Below are 27,565 nucleotides of genomic sequence, written 5' to 3'. Positions count from 1 at the left end.
AGTATCATATAACAAGTAGAAGGATGTGTAGGAAGTCTGGCTGTATTTATTATATTTGAATGGAAGGTCAGTGGCCTGCTCATCACTTCCGTCTTCCTGGTGCTTTCCTTTCTCCACCTCCCTTAGCAATCTCATGCCACTATCCTTGAATTTAAGTGTAGCATATTCACCTGCCCTGGTTGCCATTTCTAATCTCTTTATGCTTTCCTTTACCTATTTCTTCTTAGCCAATATCACCCTAGCTTTTTCCCTTCTCTTCCCATCTTAAAACACTTCTGCCCAAAATATGTGTTTCAGTTCTAGGCCCAGGCAAAATATCTCTAATCAAAATGATTTTTTTTTTAAAAAAAGAAAGATCTCTTGGCTGAATAGAGAAATATTAGTGCTTTGTAAAGCATTAGAAGGGAGCACTTCACAAAGTGATAAGGCATAAGGAAAACATCTCTTAAAGCATTAAAGCAGCCATGTTCTCCACAGGTCTTGGGATAGCTGATTAGATGGCTTTCCTAGTTGTCTGCATGGGTGTGTCTGTGCCCAGCCACTTCATTTATCTTGCAATCCCACCTGCCCAGTCATTCTGACAAAGCTTTGACAAACAACTACAACAAAAGTTTAATACTTTAATTAATGCTTTAATACTTAAACTAAGGATATTTCCTTTGTACTGTTAATAAAATAGCTCTTCTGCCAGCTTTATTATGCAAATATTTATATACTTTTGCGTTGAAAATATTTTGATCTTTCTGCTTCCTTTTGAGGCCTTCACACATTTTCTTGAAAAGTTGTTCAATTTTAGTCTTGAAATTTGATCAAATTGAAAACTTACTTTCCTTAGAAATAGAAGATAAAGTATTCTTTCATATTAAGAGATTTTCTTACCCATGAATAAAAAGAGCAACCTTTATTTCTTTCAACAGGGAAATCTTTCTTAAGAAATCGTTTGTTCAGGGGCCTTGATGCCTGGCCACCATCCTTTTGTGTGAGTATTTTATCTTTTTTTTAAATGAAGAAATCTAGTTCTTTTCTAAGAGTTTTAAATAAATAGCCTCCTATAGATACATACTATAGATATGTATAGTATTGGCAAACTTGTAAGTAAGAGATATATAGGCTTTTTATGCAATAATTGGTTTGTTGCCTTTCTTGTATTAATAATATAGATTGCTGTAAAATACTTTAAAATATTAATTGGTGTTATGTTCATTTGTATATGGCTTTAAATAACTATGAATTCATATTTATTGTAGTTTTGATTAATTTTCTACAGTAATTAAATTTCTAATTAAGGAAATATTGTACTGTGAAAACTGAATAGTTTTCTATTCTAGAACTGAATTTTTAAAATATGTGATTAACATTTACATGTTGATGACCCTTCACATGATGAGGCAGAACTAATAACTTAAATAATTGAGTTTAAACAAATACCATAGAAATGGGATAGGAATAAGAATTGTTCCTCTCACTCTTTTCCCTTGCTGGCAGATGGTAAACAGGAACACTTTTAAATCTCCCTGTTGGGACTGATCAGATTTCTGAATTAATTTCACTTACATTAGAACTATGTGGGGCTTTTTGTAGCTTTACATTTATGCGAGATGGTACTACATATTTAGATAATATATTTATTACAAGAGGTGAACAACCTGCTGCTATTCAAATGTTTGGGATTATAGCTGCTTGGGTACTCTTACAGAATTCAGAGCTGTATTACTTATTTTCACTGAGCTATCTACAGTAATTTAAATATATTTCCTATATAATTACAGTAATTCAGATCTTAAGAGTGTACAGTAAAAGTCAGATTTATTTTCCTTTGATGTGGTCTATTTCGAATTGTATTGTATTCAACAGTAAAAAACTAACTGCATCAGTTACATAATCAATCGCATTATTTTAATAGCAACAGGTTTAATCGCCACATATCTGACAGTGCTTTCTACATTTTGAATAACATTTAATGTAATGTAAAATATAAGCAATTATATAATCTCTGCATTAATATTCATTTTCCAAAATATTTTGTATAATATTTCTCCATTAATATGATCTGTGAATAGTATTTATAATCTGCTTTATCACAAATAATCTCTCTCTCTCTCTCTCCATGAATGCCTCATATCCTCCAATCCTCCAGAGCAGATTGGAGTATTGAGGAGAGCATTATTTCCTGATGGAATGATACCTATTCATGGCTACCAGAATGGAATTATTGATAAAATCCACTTTTTAAAAAAATATTTCATATTTAAACTCTCAGTTAGAACAACATATACATGCAGCTATTAAGTGGCTGTTTATAGATTTTATGTGCCTGAATGTTTGCCTGTTTTAATTATGTATACATTTCTTTTTTATTTGCAGACTCGAAAACCTCGCAGATTTGATGGTGAACTTCCTGATATTTCATTATCTGATTTGCAGTTTCTTCAATCCTTTTGTCCTTCAGAAGTACAACCATTACTCAGGTAAGGTATTATTTTAATTACCTGAAATAAAGAGCTTCTGCCAATAGAAAGAAATAAAATTGCAGATAATTATAGGAAAAATTGTTTTCCCCCTTCCCTTTCTGGTTCATGAATATGCAGCTAACCAAAAAGATACAGATTTCAGCAGTCTCTGTAAATGTTAAAAGACTATTTATATAGCATATTTATAATCAGGTTATAATGTCTGTATATCAGATTTGTGAGTTGGGACTAATTTCAAAAGAGAAAAAAATCCATGTCAGAAATTCTGGGCAATAAACAAGAGAGAAACATTCCTGTGTTGTTCTTCTGTTATTTACATAGATTTATGTCCTGCAACTATTTACATGTGGGTTAAATATTTCACCCAGAGTCTTTTCAAATGGACAGTCACAGTAAATTTAATTAAATACATACATATATTAGAAGTATTTTTTAAATTAACATTTAAAGAATACCTCTTCTTTTGGACTAAGTTCAGATTCTTTCCTGATTAAACTTACCAAAAGTATTTTCAAAGTATAAATAGTGAAATAGGATAGTTTGTTTGCTGAAGTTCTCCATCATTTTATCATACAATCTCTTACATGGCCTGGTTTAGCTAAGCTTGGAATTCAGGATTTAACGGCATCAGAATGAATGGTAGGAGTCAAATAAGAAATGTTATCCTTAAATTGTAATAAACAAGGCAGAAGCTTTGCAATTAATTGTTCTCCAATGTGATTATAATATAATTTATTATTTGATAAGTGTAATCAATTTAAATTCTGTTGTATTTTTAAGGGTTCCCATACTTTGTGATTTTGAACCTCTCCACCAGCATGTACTTGCTTTACATAACCTTGTCAAAGCAGCACAGAGTTTGGATGAAATGTCCCAGACCATTACGGATTTGCTGAATGAACAAAAGGTAGAACTGAGTTTTACATATGCAATTTTGTGAAAGAGCAAAACATCAGACCTTTGCAGTATTTAATTCTACAATAAAATCATTAAAGATTGGATTAAATCCAATGCATTGTTCGAAGGATACTCTGCTGAAAGGAAAATCCATATCCCCTATTTTTAATTCCCTGCTCCCTATTTATTGTTTTTATAAATAACTCAAAGTAGCAAATATACCTAATGCTCCTTCCTCCTATTATTTCCTCCAAAACAACTATGTGTGGTGAGTTGGGCTGAGAAAAAGCAACAGGCTCAAAATCACTCAGCCCACTTCCATTCCTATGATGGGATTAGAAGTCACAGCCACTGGCTTCTGAATTGTTGACTGTCCAGCAAGTCTTGAAACAAGAAGATGTGGAAAATCAGGTTCAGGAATCCATGTAAGCTCAGCACCATTTTTGATGGCTGGGGAATGTCCTTCTATAGATGTCCTATGTTCATTTCATAGAGCCATGGGGATACAGATAGTCCTTGACTTAAAACTGTTGATTTAACAATGGTGAAAAGTTACAGCTTCCTGTAACTTTAAAGTAACTAAATAACTAAATAAATAACTCCTTTAAAGTTATTTATGACCTGTCCACAAAGTTGTGACTATCACACCACCCTTGCAGTCACATGGTCACAATTCAGGCATTTGACAACAGGCTCACATTTACCACTGGTTGCAGCTTCCTGCAGTCATGTGATTGCAATTTGCAGCCTTTCCAGCCAGTTTCTGACAAGCAACATCAAGTGGGGAAGCCAAAGTCATTTAATAGTAATTTGTTCAATGACCACAGTAAAAATGAGCATAATATTGGGCTTGGTCACGTGGTGATTGCTTTACAATCACACTAATTTATGATGGAAATTCTGGTCCCAGTTGTGGTTGTAAATCAAAGACTAGCTATATGTATAAGAAAATTGTAGCATCTAGACTTTTTCTTTACATCTGTTTCCCCTAGTTTGCATAGCTTCACTCTAAATTTTCATGATGACATGAATACAATAAAATGTTAAGATTTTTGCAAGATTTGTATGCATTTTCATAACAGTTAAAAGAAACACTATATAAACATTAAATAGAGAAATAGCCAGATGATTCTCCTTGATCTTTGTCTTCTTAGCAAATAGTTATGACTGGAGAAATAATATTCTTCAAGGATAGTCTTTCTCAACTAAATGCCCTCCAGATTTGTATGTCATTAAAGGTCCCACATGGCTGTTGCATGGTTTAAAATTCAGTTGCATGGTTTAAAATTTGTTTAGGTATTTGGAATGTTTTTAAAGAACAAAAGATCCTTGTATGAATTGTATAAAAAGTCCTTTTGGGAATGTTGGCCTCTCCTGAACAGTGTCAGTTGTATACTGGAAAATGTAATGTGGTGGAGAATTAACCAATGGAAAGATATAATATTATGACTGGCACTCATTTGCACACTATCGCTCCGCATAATGAAAATACAAATTTTGAAAGTCCCTTTTAAAAACGGTACTGATAATTAATATTTCTTCTATTCAGAATTCAGAAGGGAAAAAAAGTGTTCAAAATGGTCTAGATTAGTCAAGTAATACCTCGTGGTAAACCCTAAAATCTTTTTCTGGCATCATGTGGCTACTCTAAGAGGTCTCCCATAATTATTCACAGGATTCTGAGTTCTATTTGTTCTAATAGAAGAAGTTAGAACAAACTAAATTATTATTAAAACAATCCTGGTAAATCACCATCCTTCATCTTAGGCCAAAAGCATAATGGAATAAAAAACTTTTTTATCCTACTTATGAAAAGCTAGCCTCAGTTTAACTGATTGTTGATTAAGATGTGAGTTACTGTTGCTGGGAAATCCTGGTTAGTGGAGCCCTAATTGGTACACCAAATAGAGATAGGGGAAATCCTCACCACAGTTTCTACATGGTGTTTACAAATGAGCTATAAGTTTCCAACACCTTCAAATATTGTATCAACCCCTTCTGGGGAATACAGCCACTTCAGAATAAGTACTCTGATAATTTGTTAGGATACCATAATGTGGGATACATATAGTCTTAATGGGGATTCAGATACATCCACAGGTCATTTGTTTAATTGTAGCCAAATGGTTGTTTTTAGAGAAAAGCACAATTCCATTGGTAATTTGTGGTACTTTAATTATTCAATTACAGCCTTCCAGATGTTGTAGACTGCACTTCCCATTATTGTTTGCATGCTAGACTTGATGTGCATTGGAATTTAATAAGATCTGGATGTCATATTGGCATCTCAGTTTAAAATGTTAGAAGTTTCCAGAACAATTTTATTACAGTACTTAAAGTGATGCGTTGTATACTAGTAGATTCAAGTTTACCTACATTAACATAAAATGTAAAGTTTTCAGGGTAATGAGATATCTTGGAAAAGTTTGCCTCAGCAGTCTTAAACTCTTTCAGAGATTCTTGTACTCCTGTTTCTATTTTTAAGAAGAAAACTCTTTCCTGGTTATTTCTGTAATTGTGAATTGGAAAGCATCAGACCATCCTCTAGTTTTTATTCAAAATCAGATTTTTAACGACAAATTTAGAAATGCACAGCAGCCTTGGCTTTTATTAGAACTGGCATATGGAAAGATGTAGCTAGCTTTATTTATTTATTTGTTCAATTTCTGTAGCTATCGGTGTCAATCAATGACTGAGAAGCTTACAGTTCAAAATCTATGCTACAATTAAAACAATAAGTGTTTTAAAATAATACCAAAAATATAAAAAATCCAATAAATGAATATATACAGCAACCGAGATACTTGGCCAGTTAACATTAAAGCCAGGAAATGGGGCCCTTGGTGCATTTAACACTCCTTGGGAATATAGCCAGGTTTTTAGAGCCCTAAAAAAGACTAACAACTTTATTGGTATAATACTTGAATTTGAAAATATATGCACAGGTGTGTTTAGCTTTTCCATGTGTTATGTTTCATGCAACATTGATATATATATCCATAATTTCATTGTATGGTGTTGTAATGTGCATTCTGTGCCATATTTAAAGGAAATACTGTGTCTGAACTGATTTTTTTCCTTCTATGCTGCCAATTTATTATATAATCAGTCCAAATAATTAGCAATAGCACTTAGACTTATATACCGCTTCACAGTGCTTTTACAGCCTTCTCTAAGCGGTTTACAGAGTCAGCGTATTGCCCCCAACAATCTGGGTCCTCATTATCTTTTTTTTGTTGTTGTTTGTTTGTTTATTTGGGCTCTTCTATTAAACATGGTTGATACAGTAACATTTACAGTAGTTTATACTTACGCAAGTTTATATTCATGGCTAGATTTCACTGATAATTTATATGCTTTCACTTAATAAAATTGTAATCTGATGCAATATAGCTATTATACCTTGCTTTAAAAAAATCAGTATAATAAGTGCACTTTCTTTTATAATTTTCTATTAGTTTAACTCAACCTGTCTGACTATTCTGACTTATGATGTGTTGCCAAATAAGAATTTTCTGGTAAACACTTAGATTTCCTCTTTCTCATAAAAGCTGCTCCTGCATTCAGTAGCTGCTTTTAAACTGTTATGAGCTTTTAGGCATGACCATTTCTCTAAAAGATACAAAAAGCTTCATAAACCCTATGGCACGTGTGGGAGTATATTTGAGTTGGGGCCTGTATTGGGAATTGTTAGGAAAGAATATTATTTTAACTCTTACTTACTTTTTATTCTTATAGGCTTCCAACAGTCAAGCCTCGCCACAATCTATCACTACACCAAGAATGGAAAATACAACAGGAATAACAATTGCTACCTCTCCTAAAACTCCATCACCTCTCAATCTTCAGGGTCCTCTTTGCCCTTCTGTGTGTCCTCCAGCTCCTTTAGAAGAATTGTCTCCAGACAGTATTGATGCTCACACATTTGATTTTGAAACAATTGCCCACCCAAACATAGAGCAAGCTTTTAAACAAGAATCTTTAGATTTGGACTCATTGGCCGAAAGTCCAGAATCTGATTTTATGTCTGCAGTGAATGAGTTTATAATAGAAGAAAATCCATCATCTCCAAATGTGATAAGTGACCCTCAAAGTCCAGAAATGATGGTAGAATCCCTCTATTCCTCAGTTATCAATGCAATAGATAGTAGGAGGATGCAAGACACAAATATATGTGTAAAAGATGCAGTTTTAGAAAATCCTGCTCTAAATGTTTACATGGACAAATGCAGAGATGTTGCCCAAGAGTCTCAGTTAAATTTAATGAATATCAAAGAAGACCTTTACCACTTTAGAACATTTGTAAAAAAAGAACAGTGTAACTTTTCCTCTTCTTTAAAATGTACTTCGGTAGAAATAAGGAATATTATAGAGAAAGTCAAATTTTCTCTTGAAAAATCTTTAAAGGATAAGCATCAAAAAGAACTACAGTCTGTAAAAACTGAATATGAAAGTAAAATAAATATTTTAGTTGAAGATAGTGAAGAAAACAAAATAAAGATTGCTAAATTACATTGTGACTTAAAAGAACTTGAAGAAGTTTTACATGACAAAGATAATGAATTTGAAATAGTAAAGAATGAAAAGGAAGCAGTTGTGTTCTTACAAAATGAAAAAGATCAGAAATTGATTGAAGTGGAATGCCAAATGAAGAAGCTGTATCATGAAATTAAAGAACTGACAGAGTCACGTGAAAGAGTATTAGACAATTTGAAAAAACTTAATGTTGAAAATGAGGAAAAATTGCAACTTCTGAAAGCAGAATGTCAAACTATGGAGCAAGATCACCTAAAGGAATTGGAATCTAATCTACATGTCAGACATATGCAAGAATTTGAAGAATTAATAGCCAAACACAATGATTGTTTAGAGAAGTTAAAAAAAGAACATCAACACCAACTTGAAAAACTGCAGGAATCTCATGCTGCTAATGTCTTTGAAAAAGAACAACAGATTGAGGAATTAAAGATTAAGGTTTCTGAATTATCTGACTGGAGATGTAAGCTCGAAGTTGAACTTGCCTTGAAAGAAGCAGAAGCAGATGAAATGAAAGTACTTATCGAAGCAAACAAAGCTCAGCAGCAAAGTAATCTTAGAACCCTTGTTGACAAAGAAACTGAAATGCTAAGAAAAGAGACTGATAAATTAAAGCATATAATCCAAGTTAATAACGATGAATATCAGGTAGGTCTAGCAGATCTGAGGACTATAATAACAGTTGAGAAAGATCACTGCATTTCAGAATTAATTGACAGGCATGAAGGAGAAGCAAATTTGCTTAGAATAGAATTGGATAAAACAACCTTCTTGCATCAGAAAGCATTGGAAGCAGAAAAAAACCTGGAAGAACAAATTAAAGAATTGCAAGGTAAGCTGGAATTAGAATTGAATGCTGTACAGAAACAAAAAGAAGAGCTTTTAGCTTTGCGTGAACAGCAGAAGAAATATGAAGACACTATTGAGAAACTCATAGAAGAAAAAGAACTATTAATAGCTGCCCATGAACAAGACAGGAAAGAGATGGTACAGAAACTGAGTTGTGAAAAAGAAGATGCAGTACAAAATGTTCTTAAAGACTTTGAATTACAGAGGGATGCTGTTGAAAAAGAACTTTTGGAAAAAATCCAGCAACTTGAGATGCAAGTTAATCAGAGGTATTGTATGAATTAGGGTACCTTCTAATATTTTAAATAACAACAACCACCCTGAATATATTTTGTATGAGTTGAAAAAATAGAATATAAAATTACAGGAGGATCTCTTCAGTCAGTTTGCTTGTCTGTTCGCTCAACCAGCCATATATTTTTCCCACAGATATCATCAGCCTATCTCTTATGCTAACATACAAATCAATTTTTATTCCAATTATTTCATGGGTTATTCTGAGGAAATGAGTTATTAGTTATTTTCTCTAAATTTTAATACTGAATGACATGTTATTTCAAACCATCCCATATTTGGCCACATATTGCTTTGGATTTATACTGCATTATCCTAGCGGATCGAAGACATTGGGATTTCTTTTAGAAATGGTTGCACATTAAAATTTTCTCCCATATCAAAAAGTTGCCATCACAAGAAGGTTATTGAAAAGCTTTCCCTTTGATGTGGAAAGTTTTTTCATAGAAGAGGTATTTTTCAAACAAATGATTATATGTAGATTTAACTGCTCATATGTATTTGAAATATCTATACCTACAAATTATTCACAAAACATCTTGTACTCCTGGTTGGGTAAAACTTTGAATTTCTAGTTACTCCTGCAAAATGTTAATCAAATTGTTATTTGCTTTTATCCCCCACATATCCAAAGCTGTTGTATTAGGAGTCATACGAGCTATGTTTCAACTCGTGCTTATTTTTTTTTTAATGTAACGGTCAGATTTATTTTGTGAGTCGAGCTTATATAAATTAGCGTAAGCTTTGGTAAAATTGTGCTATCTGTTTGAAAATGAACAAAATTGTATAGTTGAACATAATTCAGTACTTGCTATTTTCTAAATAGTCTAAATAGTAGTTTTAATCTACATACTGCTAAAACTGTCATGCCTGTAGCCTTTATGTGGGCAGATGGTCATAGATCAAGTCAGCCAAGGTAACTTAAATGGGTTATCTTACAGAATGCATCCAAAATCCCATGGACTCCCATGGAATTGAAATTCAGCAAATTTTATAAAACATTTTGTTGCATAAGTTTATCATAAAACATTTTATGATATAATAAACAATGCCATAAAACATTTCCTGTGGTCAACTTCTGATGTTTGTGCTCTTCAATTCAACAAGGGCTACTTTTAAGGCAGATACAGTTAAATATCTCCTTGTATTTTTAAGGAGTTTTCAGTACATTACTGTCATTGTTGAAGGCAATGAGGAATCTAAAACCCACCATGTCACAGGTTGTTGTTTAACCTTTTAAAGGCAAGGTAATGAGTGTTTTACATGTAAAAAAAGCACTTTAAGCCATTGTAATGCATTGTGTCGCCCTGCATGGGCACATGATCATGATCTCAATGCTTGCCAACCTGTTCATGTTTACGACTGATTGTCCAAGCATAGTGATCATATGATTGCCATTTGCAATCTTCTCTGCCGCTTCCCCAGAAAGTCAATGGAAAGCCACCAGGGAAGTTTCCAAGATGTTATTGTCTGCTGAGAGGACTCCTTGTTTTTGGGGCTGGCTGAAAGAATTCCTGCTGGAGGGAATTTCAGTTCTGTATGGAGTTTATACTCTCCCCTGGAAATCCTGAAGTTCTGTTCCTGCACCCTAGTGAATAATTTTCCCCCAGTGGAAAGAGGGGAAGGGAAATTGTTTGCCAGGCTGCAGGCATGGAGCTTCATTTTAGTTCATTCCTGCAGCCTGATGAAGAATCCCCCCCACCCCCCGCCAACTCAGGGCTCTCCCACACACACTTCCAAGGCACCTTATGCTCCTTACCTGGGCCTCCATCCACTTAACTACTCCGTCACAACCAGGAGTGACAGGATTGCTGTTATTGAGTGAAATAATCACATGGTCATTTTGCTTAAGAGTCACTTTTGCTCAAGATCTGAGATTCTAGTCCCCACTTGAAATAAAAAAGATTATAATTGATGGAGTTGTAATTCACACAAGGTCTCCTATTAACCGGTAGATTATTTTATTTATGTTATTAAACAGAACACAAAGCACAAACCATTCTTGAAAACTTGTCTTAGTTTTACAAGAAATTTAGTAAGAAGTTAAATGTTTGAAGAAAATATGATATGGGCCTTTGTTGTAGCAAAAAGTTTTAGTTTTTAAAATTATGATAATAAAATATAAACCTGAGAAGTGCAAAAGGTACTCAAAAATGGATGTAGATTGTATATGGCATCAAGATGAAACACTTGTAGGCATCTCCAATTCAATTTAGTTGAAATTGGTGAAATAAAGGGATATGCTAAATACATGAGTAATTATATAGAATTAATCTGCTATTGATTAAATGACACAAATGTGAAAGTATTATAATTTATTTCTGTCTATATTCATATTTGATTGAATATCCAGATCTCTGAATATTTTGTTTTAATAAATGCATGAATAATCCTACAATACATTAATTTGTAATATTTAATGAATAAAAGTATTTTAGTCATATTTTCAGACATTTCATAAACTCAGCTTGCATGGGGAACAATGCATATTTAAAATTAATTTTGATAAACAGAAGCAATAAATTGCTACATCATAAAATCAGACAAAAGCATAAACAATTATTCTTTCAAATCATTTTACCTAATAAAAAACAGTAATGTTATTTTTTCCATATTTTATTTCCAGAGGAAAATACCTGTACTTTCCAGTTCTTATGATATGTGTATCTTTTAAGAGCAAAAGTTTTTATTTAGATATTCTTTATTTTCAAAAAGAAAGCAAAAACAGTTTATTGTAGACTCAAAGACACTTTTTCAAAAGTCAGCTGGACCATGTTTTGGATGAGAAGCAAAACAATTTCTTCCTCAAGGGAAAAAACATTTCCCTTTTGAAAAAACACCATTGATCCAACCATGACCTGGATTACTGAGTATCTCAGTTCATTGTAGAAGTTTGAATTTTCCCAGAAAGATGGCCTTCATTAAGGTTCTTTAACTATATACAACTCTTGCCGTTATCAAATATTATAATGCCAAAATCACCCAGTTATAAATTGAAATTCCTTGTTTTTGTCTAAACAAAATGAATACCATTATTTATTAAAGTTTCCAGTTAACTATTTATTTTTAATCAAATATTTCTTATAATTCTTTCTGGGCAAAGTAGCATCACTAATAGATCCCATGCTTTTTCATTCATTCATTTCATTCATTCATTCTAATTTAAATTGTTCAGTTTTGATTATGGCTGATGGGTTAGCAGCATCTAAGTTCTGAAATTTCAGTCAGGAAGCATGTTAAATGAATTTATTCATTGTTCCAGGATGTTCTTTTTTTTAAATGTACCTTGTTGCAGTTTATGTCTATTTTTCTAAGCAATGTTTTTTTTCAAATATATATTACAAATAGTTAAAATTGTATCTGTCACTGAAAGATAAAATGAAGATACAGTGTTAACTATTTTATCATCTAGACGGTTTTTTTACCTAGTTTCAGACAATGATAACATTTTCATAGCAAAACAGATAGTTTTGAACAAACATCTAGGGTTTTTTTTTGACAAATTTTGGTTTGAAGAGAGTTTCTTAAAAAAGGTAATACTCAAAGATTATTTATCCTTCCACCTTTTTCCCAGATATGTTCAACATACCTAGGGTAATATCTAGCATACCAAATTTATCTAAAAAAAATTACAACACTGAATTTAAGATATTTTCTCACAAAAGAATGATTACTCACACAAAAGAAGACACGTGTAGACATACACACCATAGAGCATTTGTTCCTTAACTATGTTCTTTGCATCTAGATAAAATTAAATAGAATTATCCTCTGATTTACAGGTAAATTAGGAAAAATTACAGATTTTTCAGGAAACTAGTACATTCAATATGTAATTTGTGTTTGTGTATTTATTTAGAACATTTGCATATCATTTATTTGTAAACTTTTAAAGCAGTTTACAGTTGTTTCCATTTAGTTCTGGTGCTCTTTCATTTTTAACATCATTGTAGCATGCTGAAACTATGAAAATAAACTTCGACCCTTGGGTACTTCTGTCATGCACATTTCAACCCAGGACTTCAGCAAAGGAGTTACATGGAATTACTGGTATAATACTGGAAGTTTGATGAGAGGGCAAATTTACAAGCTAGGGCTTGTAGGAGAACTCTGTTAGTTCTCTCGGACATGGTAGAAAATGAATTATTATTCTTCAGATTATGATTAAAAGAGAGGGAGAACAAATATGGTATAATTTGTATGTATTTTCACCTGGGATAAGGCTGTAAAAATAATGGTTAAATGTAGATAGATAAAGTAGCTCTGGAACAAACCCAGTAAGATTGGAGGTCATTAGGTTGGTTGAAATACTTTGCTCACTGTATCTTATGTATAGTGCTAGCAAATGTTAATTAGCTGCAATGTATAGCGATTATATCTCATCTAACAATATAGCAAGACACTGAATAAAAATAAATCAAGGAAGAAAAATCCAGAGATGTTAAACCAAACCTCTTAAACAAATATATATATTAATAGCTGATCAACTATACAGTCCAAGAATATGGGATGATAATTCTTTTTTTTTCTTGCAACAATATGCTCTTAATTTTGAATCACTAGTAAGTACGTTGAGTAGATGTCCTATGACAATTAAACAGCTTGACCAAGCTTATGAGTATCCACATTTAAATCCTCAAGATTAAAAAAATCTGTAGTTGACTTTAATTACTGGTGGCATCAGGGAACAAACATTCCACCCTGAACTCCTTTGAAGGAAAAGAAAATAGGCATGTTTTTACTTCTGTTTCAGACACCTTTATGAATCACTTCTTTCTTATTGGATAAGGTGGATGTAGGAGTGCATCTGGAGATTCTCGGTCATCCAGGTCATAGTTGTCTCAAAAGTGCTTTTTTTTTTCTTTAAACAACAACTGGACTGTTTTTTTCCCCTTGGGGAGGAAGAAGAAAAAAATGTTTCATTTCTCATCCAAGAAGATCTGTCAGAACTGATGAAGCTTCTTGTATGAGAAGTGAAATGTTTTCTTCTTCCTCAAGGAAAAAACAGTCCAGTTGTCTTGAAGAAGAAGAGAAAAAAAAAACACCTTTGAGTGAATGTAGGAGGTTTGAGTTTCAGTCTCTTCTGTTTTCTGGCCAATAACATTCAGTCTTGTTCCATACATGTAATGAAGTGACCAAAGTTATTCCAATTGAATATTTAAACTGTTGAGTTTTGAGCTACATGTTTCTTTTTATTTTTATTTGTTCCTATTTCTATACCGCCCTTCTCCAAATAGGACTCAGGGCGGTGAACAGCCAAAGTAAAAAACAGAACATACAAAATTTAAAAGCAGTTTAAAATAATTAAAAATTTTGGCCGTAAATTAAAACAACCCAATTTAAAATCAATTTAAAATTTAACTCAAGCCAGCCCAGCTAGTTGAAATAAATGGGTTTTAAGGGCCCGACGAAAAATCCGGAGGTTCTATTAAAGTATCTTCTGTTGATTTTGCTTTGCTATATACTGTTTGTTCAGTTGAAGTGGTGGCAGGGGAGACAACAGATGTAAATATAGATAACCATTGGAAAAACCAGATTGCTGGAGGTCTGCATTCATTTTTTAATATTGGCTTGGATTTTATAAATAGGTTATTATTGCAAGGCTAGCACCTATTTTTTCCCAAAACATACTAACATCTGGTAATTGCTGAAGCAACTAACATTAATCAAAGCCTTTCATTTTTAACTATATTTACGTATGCCAGATTAAATGATACTGAGGTTTTGCCCACTTTTTTTTACTACTACAGATTGTTTGAATATATTCTGAATATTTTTTTCCCCCTCTTTCAAGTTCATTTGAATCATCTGCTTCAAGCTTGGTTGCAGAACTTCAAGAAAAACTCCAGGAAGAGAAAGTGAAGTTTTTGGAACAGCTTGAAGAATATGAGAAAAGAAAAAATGAAGAAATGCAAAACATTCGAACATCACTCACTGCAGAGCAGCAGGTAGCTATATGACTTCAGATTAGATTTTCTTGTCAGGGGGGATAATATAAAATAATTGGAATCTTTTTTTGGTGTTGCCAGTCTGGATAACAAATTCCTCAAATTTCAAAAGTTGATTATATCCTTATGTCTTTGTATGTAAAGTACATTACTGAAGACTTGATATCCCAGGAATGGGGGACAGACTATGATTGTAAAAAAAAATACATATGCTCAGACAGAAAAAATGCAATGCAACTGAAACAATAGATGCTGACATGAGTAAAGAAATCAATCATACCTACAAGTCATCTTTGTATCTCTAAGTATTCATATCTAGCAAATTTTCACTTAATTTTGTGCTCATGAAGAAATGTTTTTATACCACAATTTCTAAACATCAATGTTTTTTAGAGTTAAATGCAATCTAGCAACAGGACAATGTAATGTTAGATGTGTTCCAAGCCTGTGCATCTAAAAGCTTCTAATGTGTTTTAATACTATTAAGAATTACACACTTAAGGGTATGTACATCTACATTTTGTTCATTGTGTTACCAAAATTAATTTTAATGCTATCTTTTCAGACTACATTTAACACTGTTCTAATAAGAGAAAAGCTGAAAAAAGAAAATATAATCAATGAACTTAGTGACAAATTGAAATTGATAAAACAGCAGCAAGAGAGAGACAAGGGTAAGCATGCAATGTATTACATTAGGGTTGCATACCATAGCAGTTGTTCAGTGCAATATTAAATATAAATCATTGAAATGCCTTGCTCAGATCTGATTGAAAGTCTTTCTGAAGATCGTGCTCGTTTACTTGAAGAGAAGAAGAAACTTGAAGAAGAAGTTAATAAGCTGAAAAATAGCAATCTTGTTTCATCAACATGCTTGCCTCCTATTCTGGAACCTTCTGGAGCTTGTGCAGCTGATTTCACATCAGAAACTGAACGTTTGAGTTCTGATACAGCAGAAGAAGGAAAAATTGATTCCACACTAGAAACTAGCATGATGACTGTAAAGTAAGTCATTTTGCATTGAAATAAATATCTAAATATTACAGAATGAATGACATGTTTTCCCTACCCCATTTAAAGTGCTGGTCCTAAGTTTTTTTCCTGAGTATTTTTTATACATTTATATCATTATCATGCTAAACGTATATATAAGGTTTGATTGTTAGAACACATGTCTTGATTATTATCTGTTTATTTTAAAAGATAATATATTTAAAATTAGAATGTGGATCACTGCCAAATCCTCAACTATTAGTCAGTCAGATTTCATTTGACCCTCTGTTTAGGTGGAGAAAAAAACACCCTTTTCCACCACATCAGTTTAATTTTTACATATATTTTATGAAATTTCAGCTTTCAGATTTATGAGGAATATTGTTTTATATTAAGCATTTTGAACAGCAGAAAACACTGAAAGAGGCTTCTTCTAATCCCTTAATATCAAAATGTACGTCAAATGCATGTGGTGGTAGTAAAACAATATTCCATAGTTTTAGCAAGCTTGCCTTAAAAGAGCTCTAATCCAAACATCAGACAAGAGAATGGTCAGGCAAAGTACAAGGGTGGAAACTTCATGGAAGGTTCCTCAGCCAGTCCATTTCCAGAGTCAGGGCTTACCAGTCAGGAGTCAAGGGGCATGAAGTAGTAGTTAAGGGCAGTTGTCATCAGTTGAGAGTTTTGAGTTTGCTGCCCTTCTTAAACAAAAAGCATTCCTAGTGTTGTTCATTTAGAATTACAAGATTCCTTCCTTGCAAGCTGCCTCACTTGAGAGCACCTCTGCCCTCCTCTCCGCACAGTGGGGCCTTGCATTGGGAGGAGGTGGCAGTTTAGCCTCTTCATCTTCAGAGATGGTTACTGGTCAGCCTCATCTCTGCCTGCGCAGATAGCAATAATATTTCCTGTAACCGTGGAGCTGGCTGCTCATTGTCAGTCTCCTCCAAATCTGAGCTCACCATGAGTTTAAATCTGAGCTTATATATGGCAAAGTCATGAATAAATAGATGGACAATTGTTTCATCTGTATCTTTTTAAACTGGCTGATCTGTTCAGAATTACATATATCTGGCATTAATAAAGAATTTATCCTGCATCACTAAATGAAGTTAATCCAATTGAATGCAAGCATATTGGTACCAATAGACTATTTTTTATTCCACCAATTTCTATTACTGTCGATACTTCGTTCACTCATATTTTCTTACACGTGCATATAATGATTCCTTGGGATTGAAGGAATTGTCTGCCGAGGCAGTCTTGGGTGGTTCTCACAGTCACTTCTATTATATACTGAAGTTTTATTGTCCTTCAACTCCCTTTTTAAATGAAAATATTACAAGAATTGAGCACAGGTGTATTCATTAACCCACATCTAGTCACTTAGTCTTCAGAACCTTCTTAATAACCTAATGAAACACGTCACCCAAATACCCAGAAGTATCATTTGCTGGTTCTGGGCCTCTCAGAGTAGTGACTGATATCTAGGCAATATTCCATCCCGTTACTAATAGCCAATTCATTTGATGACATCTGTCCCAGTTTGGTTTCTTTATTTGCCCAACTTCTAATTACCCCCAATAAGACTCTTATCTTCTCCAGAATATTTGGTATAAGAAAGGCAGCTTCAATTGCTGCCCTGTATGTATCTGTATACATGAGGCTTGCATGAAATGGGAAAAGTTGAACATATTATATACACTCCACTTTTATTCATTTTTGTTTGACACATCTATAATACAAAGTATTTAAGGTCATTTGGCCAATGCTAAACAGCTGTTAATCTTTCTTGGTTGTTTGTTATACTATTTAAAGTTCTTTTTTAACAATCATAAATACGCTGAAGAGCCAGACAGGTTATTTTTTTAAAAAAAAAAAAAAAACTTCATTTCTTGTTAATTTCTTCTATCTTGCTTTCTTTTTTTTAGTGAAAATGTCCAGATGTCTGAAGAAAAACAGAGGATAATGATGTTAGAAAAAGTGAGTAGCTTTTTAAGCCAGTCTCAGTTTTTAGCAGCATTACTGGTGATGCTAAGCAGAATTAAGGTTTGGGAAGATGCCTAACTTCAGCTTTTTTCCTTCCCATATATCCATTGTGTATCCAGTCCTATTCATGTTATTCTAACAATTAAAATAAAGTGTCCTTCGAATTGAGCTAACATGCTGACTTCATGAATATATCCATGCCAATGTCTTGATAACCCAGTGGAAGCTGTTTACTATTGTCTTCTTCTGGGTGTTTTCTTAGTTCCCTGATTAGTCCTTCAGGCCTGTGTTAATCAGACCTAGCCCCTTTGTTTTGCATGAACCAATCCCCACTTGCATCCATGCTTACAAGACCCACATGCATTCACAGCAGTCTGATTTTGCACTGATCTGCTTGCACAGTTGTGTTTGCTGTTACATTAATGATTTCTGAGTTTTATGGGCATGAAGACAGGCTAGAAATCAAAGCTGGTACTGAGTTGTGACTTGTGATTTCTCTGATATAGAGAAATATTTCATTTGAATTACTTTATTTTAAATCAAAGATTCTGAGTAAAGATTTAAAAAAAACATCCTAGAAGAAGACCAAGAAAACCTACTTTTGTATAGTTAAAAACAACAACAACCACAGGAAGATGTCTGCATAATCACTAAGAGCCCAGATTAATTTTAAGATGTATTTGATTTTGATTGTTTTTTAAGGGTGATTAAATTTATCCTGTGCTCCTGGTAAACACTAGATATATAAAGAAAGATATAAAAGCTTATTTTCTGATATAGATAGATACCTGTTATGTAACTAGGGGATATTTCCATAATTCAGCAATAGAGCACTCATTTTATATACAGAATCCTTTAAGGTTTAAGGGGCTAATTTCTATTTAGCTTAATTATTTAGGTATAAAAACCTCTAGCACATTTTCTTCTAAGAAAGGTTTGTCTTTATATTCTATCACACATTGCCTAGCATAGTTGCAGTAAAGAAATAAAGAGTACATGCTAGAGTTACCTGTTTTGATTTCCAAACATCAGAATTTCTGGGGTGCTTGCTTACAAAAATGAAAGTTTTCTATTGCTATCATTCTCCTCCTATATTTGGTAATATAAATTTAAATGAAGTTTGAGACAAACATTGTGGTTTAACAGAATTGAAATGCAGATGTAGAGCTCAAATTCTCTGAAGTTTTATTGAACATCTTAGTTTACTATAATCATGAGAATATAATCCTAGCACACACACATAGACACACACAATCCTAGCATACACACAAACGTAAAGTTGGGTTCCTGAATAAGAGAGCTAAGTATTTCAGCTTGAATTTTAATCCGATGTTTACTCAGGAACAAATTTCAGTTATTTATTTGTTTTATTTATTTATGTTTGTTTGTTAATTTCACCAAGCATGTAATAGGTAATAGATATAAGTATAAACATAATTATGAATATATGAAATGGATACATATAAAAGGGAACATTAGGGCAGGGACAGTAGGCACGCTGGTGCGCTTATGCACGCCCCTTAGAGACCTCTTAGGAATGGGGTGAGGTCAACAGTAGACAGTCTAAGGTTAAAGTTTTGGGGGTTTGGGGAAGAAACCACAGAGTCAGGTAGTGCATTCCAGGCATTAATAACTCTGTTACTGAAGTTGTATTTTCTGCAATCAAGTTTACCACGGTTTACCACAAGTTTGTATCTGTTGTGTGTTCGTGTATTATTGAAGTTGAAGCTGAAGTAGTCATTGACAGGTAGGACGTTGTAGCAGATAATTTTGTGTACTACGCTTAGGTCAGACCGTAGGCGGCGTAGTTCTAGGTTGTCCAAGCCCAAAATTTCAAGCCTGGTGGCATAAGGTATTCTGTTGTGAGCAAGGTCCTTGACAGAGTGAGGGTCGTCTACAAAGTCATATCCGCCCAGTTTGTATTTGGTGTTCTGATTTTTTTTTTTTTTTTTTTTTTTTGCCAATGTGTAATATAATATAAAATAACATAAAACAGAAGAAATTATGGACTTGGGATAAAATTGGATTCAATAAGAGTTAGTTTGGTCTGGTAGTTAAGTCACCAGGTTAGAAAGTCGGAAACCATGAGTTCTCGTCCCACCTTAGTTATGAAAGCCAATTGGGTGACTTTGGGCCAATCACTCTCTGTCAGCAAAGCCCACTTTGTACAGAGTTGTTGCTGTTGTGGGGAAAACAGGCAGAGAAATGTGTATTTACTTTACCAAAGTTTGTATCTATTGTGTGCTTATGTATTGTGGTTGAAGCTGAAGTAGTCATTGACAGCTAGGACATTGTAGCAAATAATTTTATGTGCTACGCTTAGGTCTGACCGAAGACAGCAAAGTTCTAAATTGTTTAATCCCAAAATTTGAAGTCTGGTGGCATAAAGTATTCTGTTGCGAGCAGAGGAGTGGGGGACTCTACTTGTGAAATATCTCTGGACTCGTTTGATTGTATTAATGTCCGATATGCAGTGTGGGTTCCAGACAGATTCTTGTATTCAAGAATTGGTCTAGCAAGAGTTTTGTATGCCCTGGTTTGAAATTCAATATTACCAAATATTAGATATTAGAATATTATTTATAATTTCTTATTTTTCTTCTTATTTTTCTTATTTTTTATTATTAATTATAATAATATAATTATTATATTGTAATTATTTATTTATTATTATTTATTATTATAAATAAATAATATTATTTCAATATTATAACAATATTAAATTGTGCTAGATTATATTTGTTCCCAGAGAAGAGCATCTATCTTTTTTCTTCTTTGCCAAAAATTATCAACTGTAAGTTTTATTCTGTCCTTTACTAGTGGAGTTTTCTATGTGCAGTTTTTCTGTGCATGCTTATCTGGGTCTTTTTCTAATGTATTCTGTTCATGCTATTTTTTGACCTGTGAACTATATCAGAAATTTCTACAAAATTCATGGTACATCTATACATTGTGTTCTTATTTGGGAGGTACAAAATTTGTTCATATATGACATTTTCAGACAACAAATTTTCATTTTCTCTATTTCATGTCAAGAGGGTAAGAATAGGATTGCAATTTAAAATACTGGGAATGCATTTACCGGTATAGAGCTATATAATATTAATATATAATTATATATTTTATATATAATAAAATTCATCTTTTTATAGACTCTGCAATTGAAAGAGGAGGAAAATAAAAGGCTCAATCAAAGACTGGTAAGATTTGTAAATTTTATTAAAAACTTATTCAAAAGAATAAGTAAAGTCAGTCAATTTAATTTTTAAAAAGTGTATTCTAAAGAATATATTGTTATGAGGTACAGTATTCACTGTATTTTAGTTTTAAAGGAAAATGTTGATCAATAGGTTAGAGAGAATAGAAAAATATTTGTTCCTTCCTCCTGCTTTTCACTTCCTCCTCTTAAAATTAAAGGGTCAGTTAGCAACACAATACTGGGAATTAGGAATAGACATTTCACTTCTTGAATCATGGCTGACAACTAATGATAGTGTCTCGGAAGAGTCATCAGACAACACATTTCCATTTTGTGGCTTCACAACAAAATTAAAGTGGATCTCATGGATTTAAATAACTTGCTTTCCAATTTTTAAGACGGGGGACTTTTCTCATGAGAAATGACTATATTTATTTTAGAAGTTGTAAATCCCAACAGAACATTTGGAAACATCTAATGTCTGATTCAATAAAGTATTTGATTAGTAAGAAACACACAACAAAGAAAACTTTCTCTTTTTATATATATATAAAAAAGATTTATATTAGCTTTATTAAAAAATATTTAAATGTGCAGTGAATAACTTAAAGATAGTTTTGCCACTTCTTTAGCAGTTACCACTACTGCAGGTAGTCCTTGTTTAGTGGCTGCCTCATTTAGCAACTGCTCATTGGTACAACTGTAAGAGAAAAGGCAGACCAGTGGATAACTTGGGGGTCCCGTTGGGAGTCAAGGTTCCTGCTCATCATCACTGTAACTGAGCAAGATGGCAAAAGTTTTTATTTAGGAAGATTTCTGAAATATATATATATATTTTCTCAGCTCAGGTTTTCGATATACCATTAGTTTAAGGATTTAAGTTCATTTCAGTATCCTGTTGATGTCAGTTTGAATCGAATCTCCTCCAGAGTTATTTGTAAAGGATCTCTTAATTTTTTTTGTAGGTCTGATTTCATGACAGACATATACTCTAGGTTCTTTAAATGAGAAATTCTAAAAGGGTTGATAAAAAGGTATTAATCACAGCCATATATTTTAAATGAATGGTATGTATTGTTATTGCTGCAAACAGTAAATCAGCCCAGATTGGTTATTTTTGTACCATGCCAGTTAATAAATCAGAAAAATATTTCTGCTCTGGCACTTCATGTTTTGTAGATAGTTGGGCATAAAAATGGAGTTGGCAAGCAATCTGAATAAATACAAAGTATAAATTATAATGTAGGATGTATGATTGAAGAAAAATGTGTTGACATTCATAAAAGCATAAAGATGCTTAAAAGTCAGTTATAATAGTAATGGCTAACTTTCTTTATCTTCTTATGATGAAATTGCTTTAAATTTATAATACGCTTTGTCCAAACAGTAGATATAAAGCACACAAAGCTATTTTTTTCTTTTTTTAATGTCAGTCTGTGACAAGATTAATCAATATTAACTTGTGTCTAGAACATGGTTTATCATATTTGCTATAATAGGAAAATAATAGTAATGTTACTTTTTTCAGATGTCTCAAAGCATGTCTTCAGTTTCTCTAAGACATTCTGAAAAAATTGCTATCAGAGAGTAAGTATACATGTTGTTAATTGTGAAATGTTTTTTAAATTAAATTCTTCTTAAAAATAATATCACTGAGGTCATTAATACAGATTAAAATCAGTATGTCTGAAAACTATTGAGTAGGTTAATTATTTACATTTGTTTATTTGCAAAAATTTGAAAACAAAAATTGAATCCCTTCCCTGCCACTACTTTTTAAAGACTTAATAAAGGTTACCATGCAGTTTTTGTTGGGATAGATACAAGTTAACTTGTACAAGAATTTGAAAACAACTTCAAAAAGCATGCATGCACACTGCTAATTACAATTACTGTCCTCAAACTGCTGACACTTATATTTATTATTGGTTAAAAAAACCTTAACCACTTTTATCAAACCTTGAAGCCATCCAGAACTCTACAGGAGTCCAGCAGTTTTGCTGTGCACTGTGAGTAAATTCAATTGAAATATGCATCTAGCTCAGGCATTCCAGTTAATGACTTCTTGTAGAAATTTCCCTTTTTTAAAATAATACATGAAAAGAATGCGACTATCCAATTTTTCTATGTCTTTATTGATTCCAAAACCTAGCCCATAAACGAACTCTCCAGTTGTTTATTCTTTCCCTATTCGATTATGGCCAGTTGTGGTAATAATTGTTATTGATTACGCTACTAGGAAATATAAAATATTTCATCCTTTCCAAATGTCTTTCAATTAGAGAATCCAGAATTCTTATTACTTCTGCTACATTTTCTTTCCAATAAAATCACTAAGGACTATTTTTGAATCCTCACTCATTATTCATAGAGATGTCTCTCTCCAGCTGGAACAGTGAAATTTGAATAGAAGCCGATTATGAGTGTTTTGCCATTTTACGTATTTCCCTGGATCTTGGATTTAGTAATTAATTTATTTTCTGAAAAGTTTAAGAAAATTTAAATATATCATTCAGGGGGAAAAACAGTTAAGTGTACCATTTACTTCTGTTACTTCTTAACATGAGCCACAGAGTAGTGCTTTTTTTAATGTAAGAAACATGGAACTTCTTGCTTATCATTCACTATATATATAATATTATTAACCCAATAATTAGACCACTAATCAATGAAAACTTCATGCTTAAAGCACTGGGATTTCAAAATGATTATCTTTCATTAGCCCATATTAGTATATATCAGGGTTGTACATATGCAAACTTATTTTTTTATATTTTTGTGTATTAGATCACTGTGATTTGAAATATGTGCCAGTGTCATCTTCGGTTACCCACCTACCACTCCAGAATGTACTTTCTGCATTAAAAAAATTTTTTTTCTTAAAATTATGAGTTTACAAAGGAATATTTTTCAGTTCAAACCAGAATTTCCTGATTTACAGTATATTTCTATGGACCACAAAAATAAATACTTAGGATATAATCTTGTGTTTGGTTACTTGGGATTTTTCTTAGGAGTAAATACATATCTGCTCAATATTGTATTACATATCGCCTGCTTAACTTTTTCTTTTTTTTAACTAGTTTTCAAGTTGGCGATTTGGTTCTCATAATCTTGGATGAACGTCATGACAACTATGTATTATTTACTGTTAGCCCAACTTTGTATTTTTTACACTCAGAATCTCTTACTGCACTAGATCTCAAACCAGGTGAGTGTGGTAAGTGTCATCACCTTGGAAAGTGTTTTTATGATATATTTAAAAAATGTTTGAACTATTGTGTACTTATCAGGATGTATACACACATATATTTTATAATTATGTATAAACACATGAACACAGCTAAGTAATACTAGAAACTTACAACTATGTTTAAGTAGAAACATTTAATGCACAAATAAATGTCATAATGTTTATATTGTAATATAATATTTTTGGAAGTCCAATGGTCTTTATACCATTTACAGATAGGAGAGAGGAACAATTATGTGTCATCTATTATCTTTTCTCTTTTTTTTGAAAAAAGTTTTTCATTTTTATTTCTTATACACATAATATAAATGTACATTCTCACCTTCTCTCCTACTCCTGTCCCCTGCCTTTTCTTCCTCTCCTTTCCCCTTTCTTCCATTCCTCTTTCTCCCTCTCCTCTTCTTACCCTCTACTCCTCGCTCTATTATCAAAATGGTATTACACATGTGGAAGTTTTTCCCTATTAAATAGTTAAATACATAGACATATAACCTTGAACAGTATAATATAATGTTTTCAAGTCATGAACATTTTTCTTGTAGCTTCTGGAACATCTCGAAGACCTTGGGTGTTAGGGAAAGTAATGGAAAAAGAATATTGTCAGGCAAAAAAGGTAAGAGTTAAATTTTTTGATGAGTCATGGTTCAGTTAAATTATATAGTAGAATTTGAGCATTATTTTTCTGAGAAGAATAATACAGATTTTTTCCTACTTGCATCATTGTTCAATTAATAAAAAGATACGAAATGCCATGTTCAAAAGATATGAAATGCCATGTTCAAAAAGATATGAAATGCCATGTTCTACTGAATTACCTAAAGTACCTAAAATGTCATGCATATAGCATGTGCCCATCCATATGTGCATTGCAGACTACAAAAATTATTGTTTACAGTTGGTTATAGATCTGGTGCTACCCTTAAAATAATTTTCTTTTCTTTCTTCCTTAGGCACAAAACCGATTCAAAGTTCCTCTGGGTACAAAATTCTACAGAGTAAAAGCAGTACCATGGAATAAGAAAGTATAACACATGAGGAAAACTCAACTCAATCCCATATTTTCTGGCTAGTCCCTCGGTGCCCATTCATCAATCCAAGTAGCAGGCCATTTTTTTAATACAGAGGTCATATGACAATGCTTCTTATGAACCTTTTTTTCTTTTTAATGTGTTATATTTTAGAAACAAGAAATTCATCATAATGTCTGGCCTAATTGTTCCGATTTTTTATTCAGATAACTTTAGAAATGTGGACCAAAAGAGTTCATTTTCTGAAAGGGCAAATCTTACATATCATGGCTTGTTTACTAGCCATGTTAATTGCCTGTTTAAATATACATTAGCTCATATTAGATGTTAAATGTTAACTACCATTACCAGCATCTGTCCTTTTGTGAAACCATTATCAAACTACTTTCACTCTTTAACAGATTCTTTATAATATGTATAAAACCATCAGTTATTTATAATACAGGAGTGTTCATTGCATGCAGATAATTTTCTTCAGCATGAGTTTGCCTCAATAGATGAAAAGGTAACTCTTGCAACTTGCTTTATTGCATTAAAAAGCTGTTTAATATAAGAGAAAGGAAAAAAAACACAGTATCTTGCTAAGCTAATATGGATCAGTCTTTGAAGTTTTTGAAGGGTTGATCACAGATCTTGAAAGGAAGTAGCTATGCTCTTGTATTTAAATGAGACACCTTCCCAGTCCTCAGAGAAGTCTTGTATTGATCTATTTAAAAGAAAAATCATATTAATGAAATTGTATCTCATGGCTAAGGTTCAGGGAGGAAAAAAAAAACCATTGTACATTAACTATACAAAGATCACTTAAATAACAAATTATTGTACTGTAAAAGACATGTAGAATTTTAAAACAATAAAGATTTGAACCTGTAAATGTTTCAATGGTCTACATGCTTTTTAAATTCTACATGGTAGAGCAGTCCTATCCATGACCATTCTTGTAAATTTTGAAGTTGAATGTATAAGATACTTTGTATAAATATTTTAAAAATGCCTGTAAAGAGTTTTCTGAAACATTCCATGTATGATCAAGCTAATTATTTTAATCATCATTTACGTTTGCACAGTAAAACACCTAAGTAAAATTATCTAAGTAAATTACAGGCAAAATAATGTTCTAATCATTTCTCTTCTAGAATTCTAGGGTTGAAAGGGACTTTGGGACTTCTCAAACTATCCCAGACAAATGGCTGTGCAATGTTTGTCTGAAAGCCCTACTTATTCATACCCTACGTAATAGCTTCCATAGTCAGGGCATTCCTCTTTATTTTGAGCTTGGATCTCTGTCTGTAAAAATTTCCACTCTTAGTCTTTTACCAAAAATGAGAATACAGAATTGTTCTGTTAAAAAAATAGAACAACATATCACACTAAATCTATATTTAATGACCAAAAATTTATAATACTCTGTAATAATATGACCGGTAAGTAATTCATGCTTCCTTTGTTACATCATGTTGATCTTGATATATGATGACAAAGACATTACCAAATCTTAATTTTTCCTAATCATTACATCTCAATTCAAATATAATTATCGCTGTGTGATTAATAGTGGTTTGTTTTGAAATGGAAATAAAACATCTAACTTTTATACCTAGTTTTAGTGAAAATGAAGCAAGGAAAGATCTTCAAGCCTTCTGTTCAAGCAGTTCCAACTAGCCCTTCAAAAATTGATTTGTAATCTCTGCAATAAGCCATTAGCAGCAGAATCTTCCAATTTTCAGAGCTTTTAAGTGATGCATTTTTGTTGACATTGAGTGCTTCGTATTTCATTATATATCATTTGGAAGACAAACTTAAACATTTAAGATTATTTTAATATAAATGTTTTAACAGTAGATATACTTTAATTAATGATTTATTATCATTTGTAAAAGACAGGAAGAACCGGGATGGAGGTAAAACGTGGCCTGAGTAACCATCCTCCAAGGTAATGGTACTGACATTACATTAGTGAAAGGCACGAATTGATTCCCAAATACACCGCAGCCACCACTACTGCTCAGCTAGCCAAAGCAGAATAGGGTAATGGTAATGGGACACAGGTGGAAGAAGGAAGGTGTTGTATACTATGTTCGGCATGCACAATCCTGTTTATTGTGCTGTAA

At 32.6% G+C, this 27,565-nt stretch overlaps 1 protein-coding gene across 10 annotated transcripts in view; it reads left to right on the top strand.

Annotated features, from left to right (window-relative positions):
* RB1CC1 (RB1 inducible coiled-coil 1) overlaps positions 1-26,328 on the top strand; it is a 63,252-nt gene extending 36,924 nt beyond the window's left edge. For 8 of the 10 annotated variants that reach the window (XM_034429763.3, XM_034429767.3, XM_034429765.3 and 5 more), the window contains 13 exons: positions 918-979; positions 2,365-2,468; positions 3,252-3,378; positions 7,107-9,022; positions 14,842-14,995; positions 15,561-15,669; positions 15,760-16,000; positions 17,917-17,968; positions 21,127-21,174; positions 22,702-22,760; positions 24,257-24,393; positions 24,969-25,039; positions 25,377-26,328. In XM_034429763.3, the coding sequence (XP_034285654.2) occupies positions 918-979; positions 2,365-2,468; positions 3,252-3,378; positions 7,107-9,022; positions 14,842-14,995; positions 15,561-15,669; positions 15,760-16,000; positions 17,917-17,968; positions 21,127-21,174; positions 22,702-22,760; positions 24,257-24,393; positions 24,969-25,039; positions 25,377-25,454 (3,158 nt within the window). In that variant the 3' untranslated portion in view covers positions 25,455-26,328. The remainder of the gene's footprint in view (positions 1-917; positions 980-2,364; positions 2,469-3,251; positions 3,379-7,106; positions 9,023-14,841; positions 14,996-15,560; positions 15,670-15,759; positions 16,001-17,916; positions 17,969-21,126; positions 21,175-22,701; positions 22,761-24,256; positions 24,394-24,968; positions 25,040-25,376) is intronic. The other 2 variants (XM_034429769.3, XM_087890558.1) reach the window with 1 other exon arrangement.
* Positions 26,329-27,565: the final 1,237 nt, after the last annotated feature.

This window comes from Pantherophis guttatus, chromosome 3 (assembly GCF_059756535.1).
Source record: "Pantherophis guttatus breed Tessera chromosome 3, ASM5975653v1, whole genome shotgun sequence".
Taxonomy (NCBI): Eukaryota; Metazoa; Chordata; class Lepidosauria; order Squamata; family Colubridae; genus Pantherophis; species Pantherophis guttatus.
This window is presented reverse-complemented; position numbering and strand designations above follow the sequence as displayed.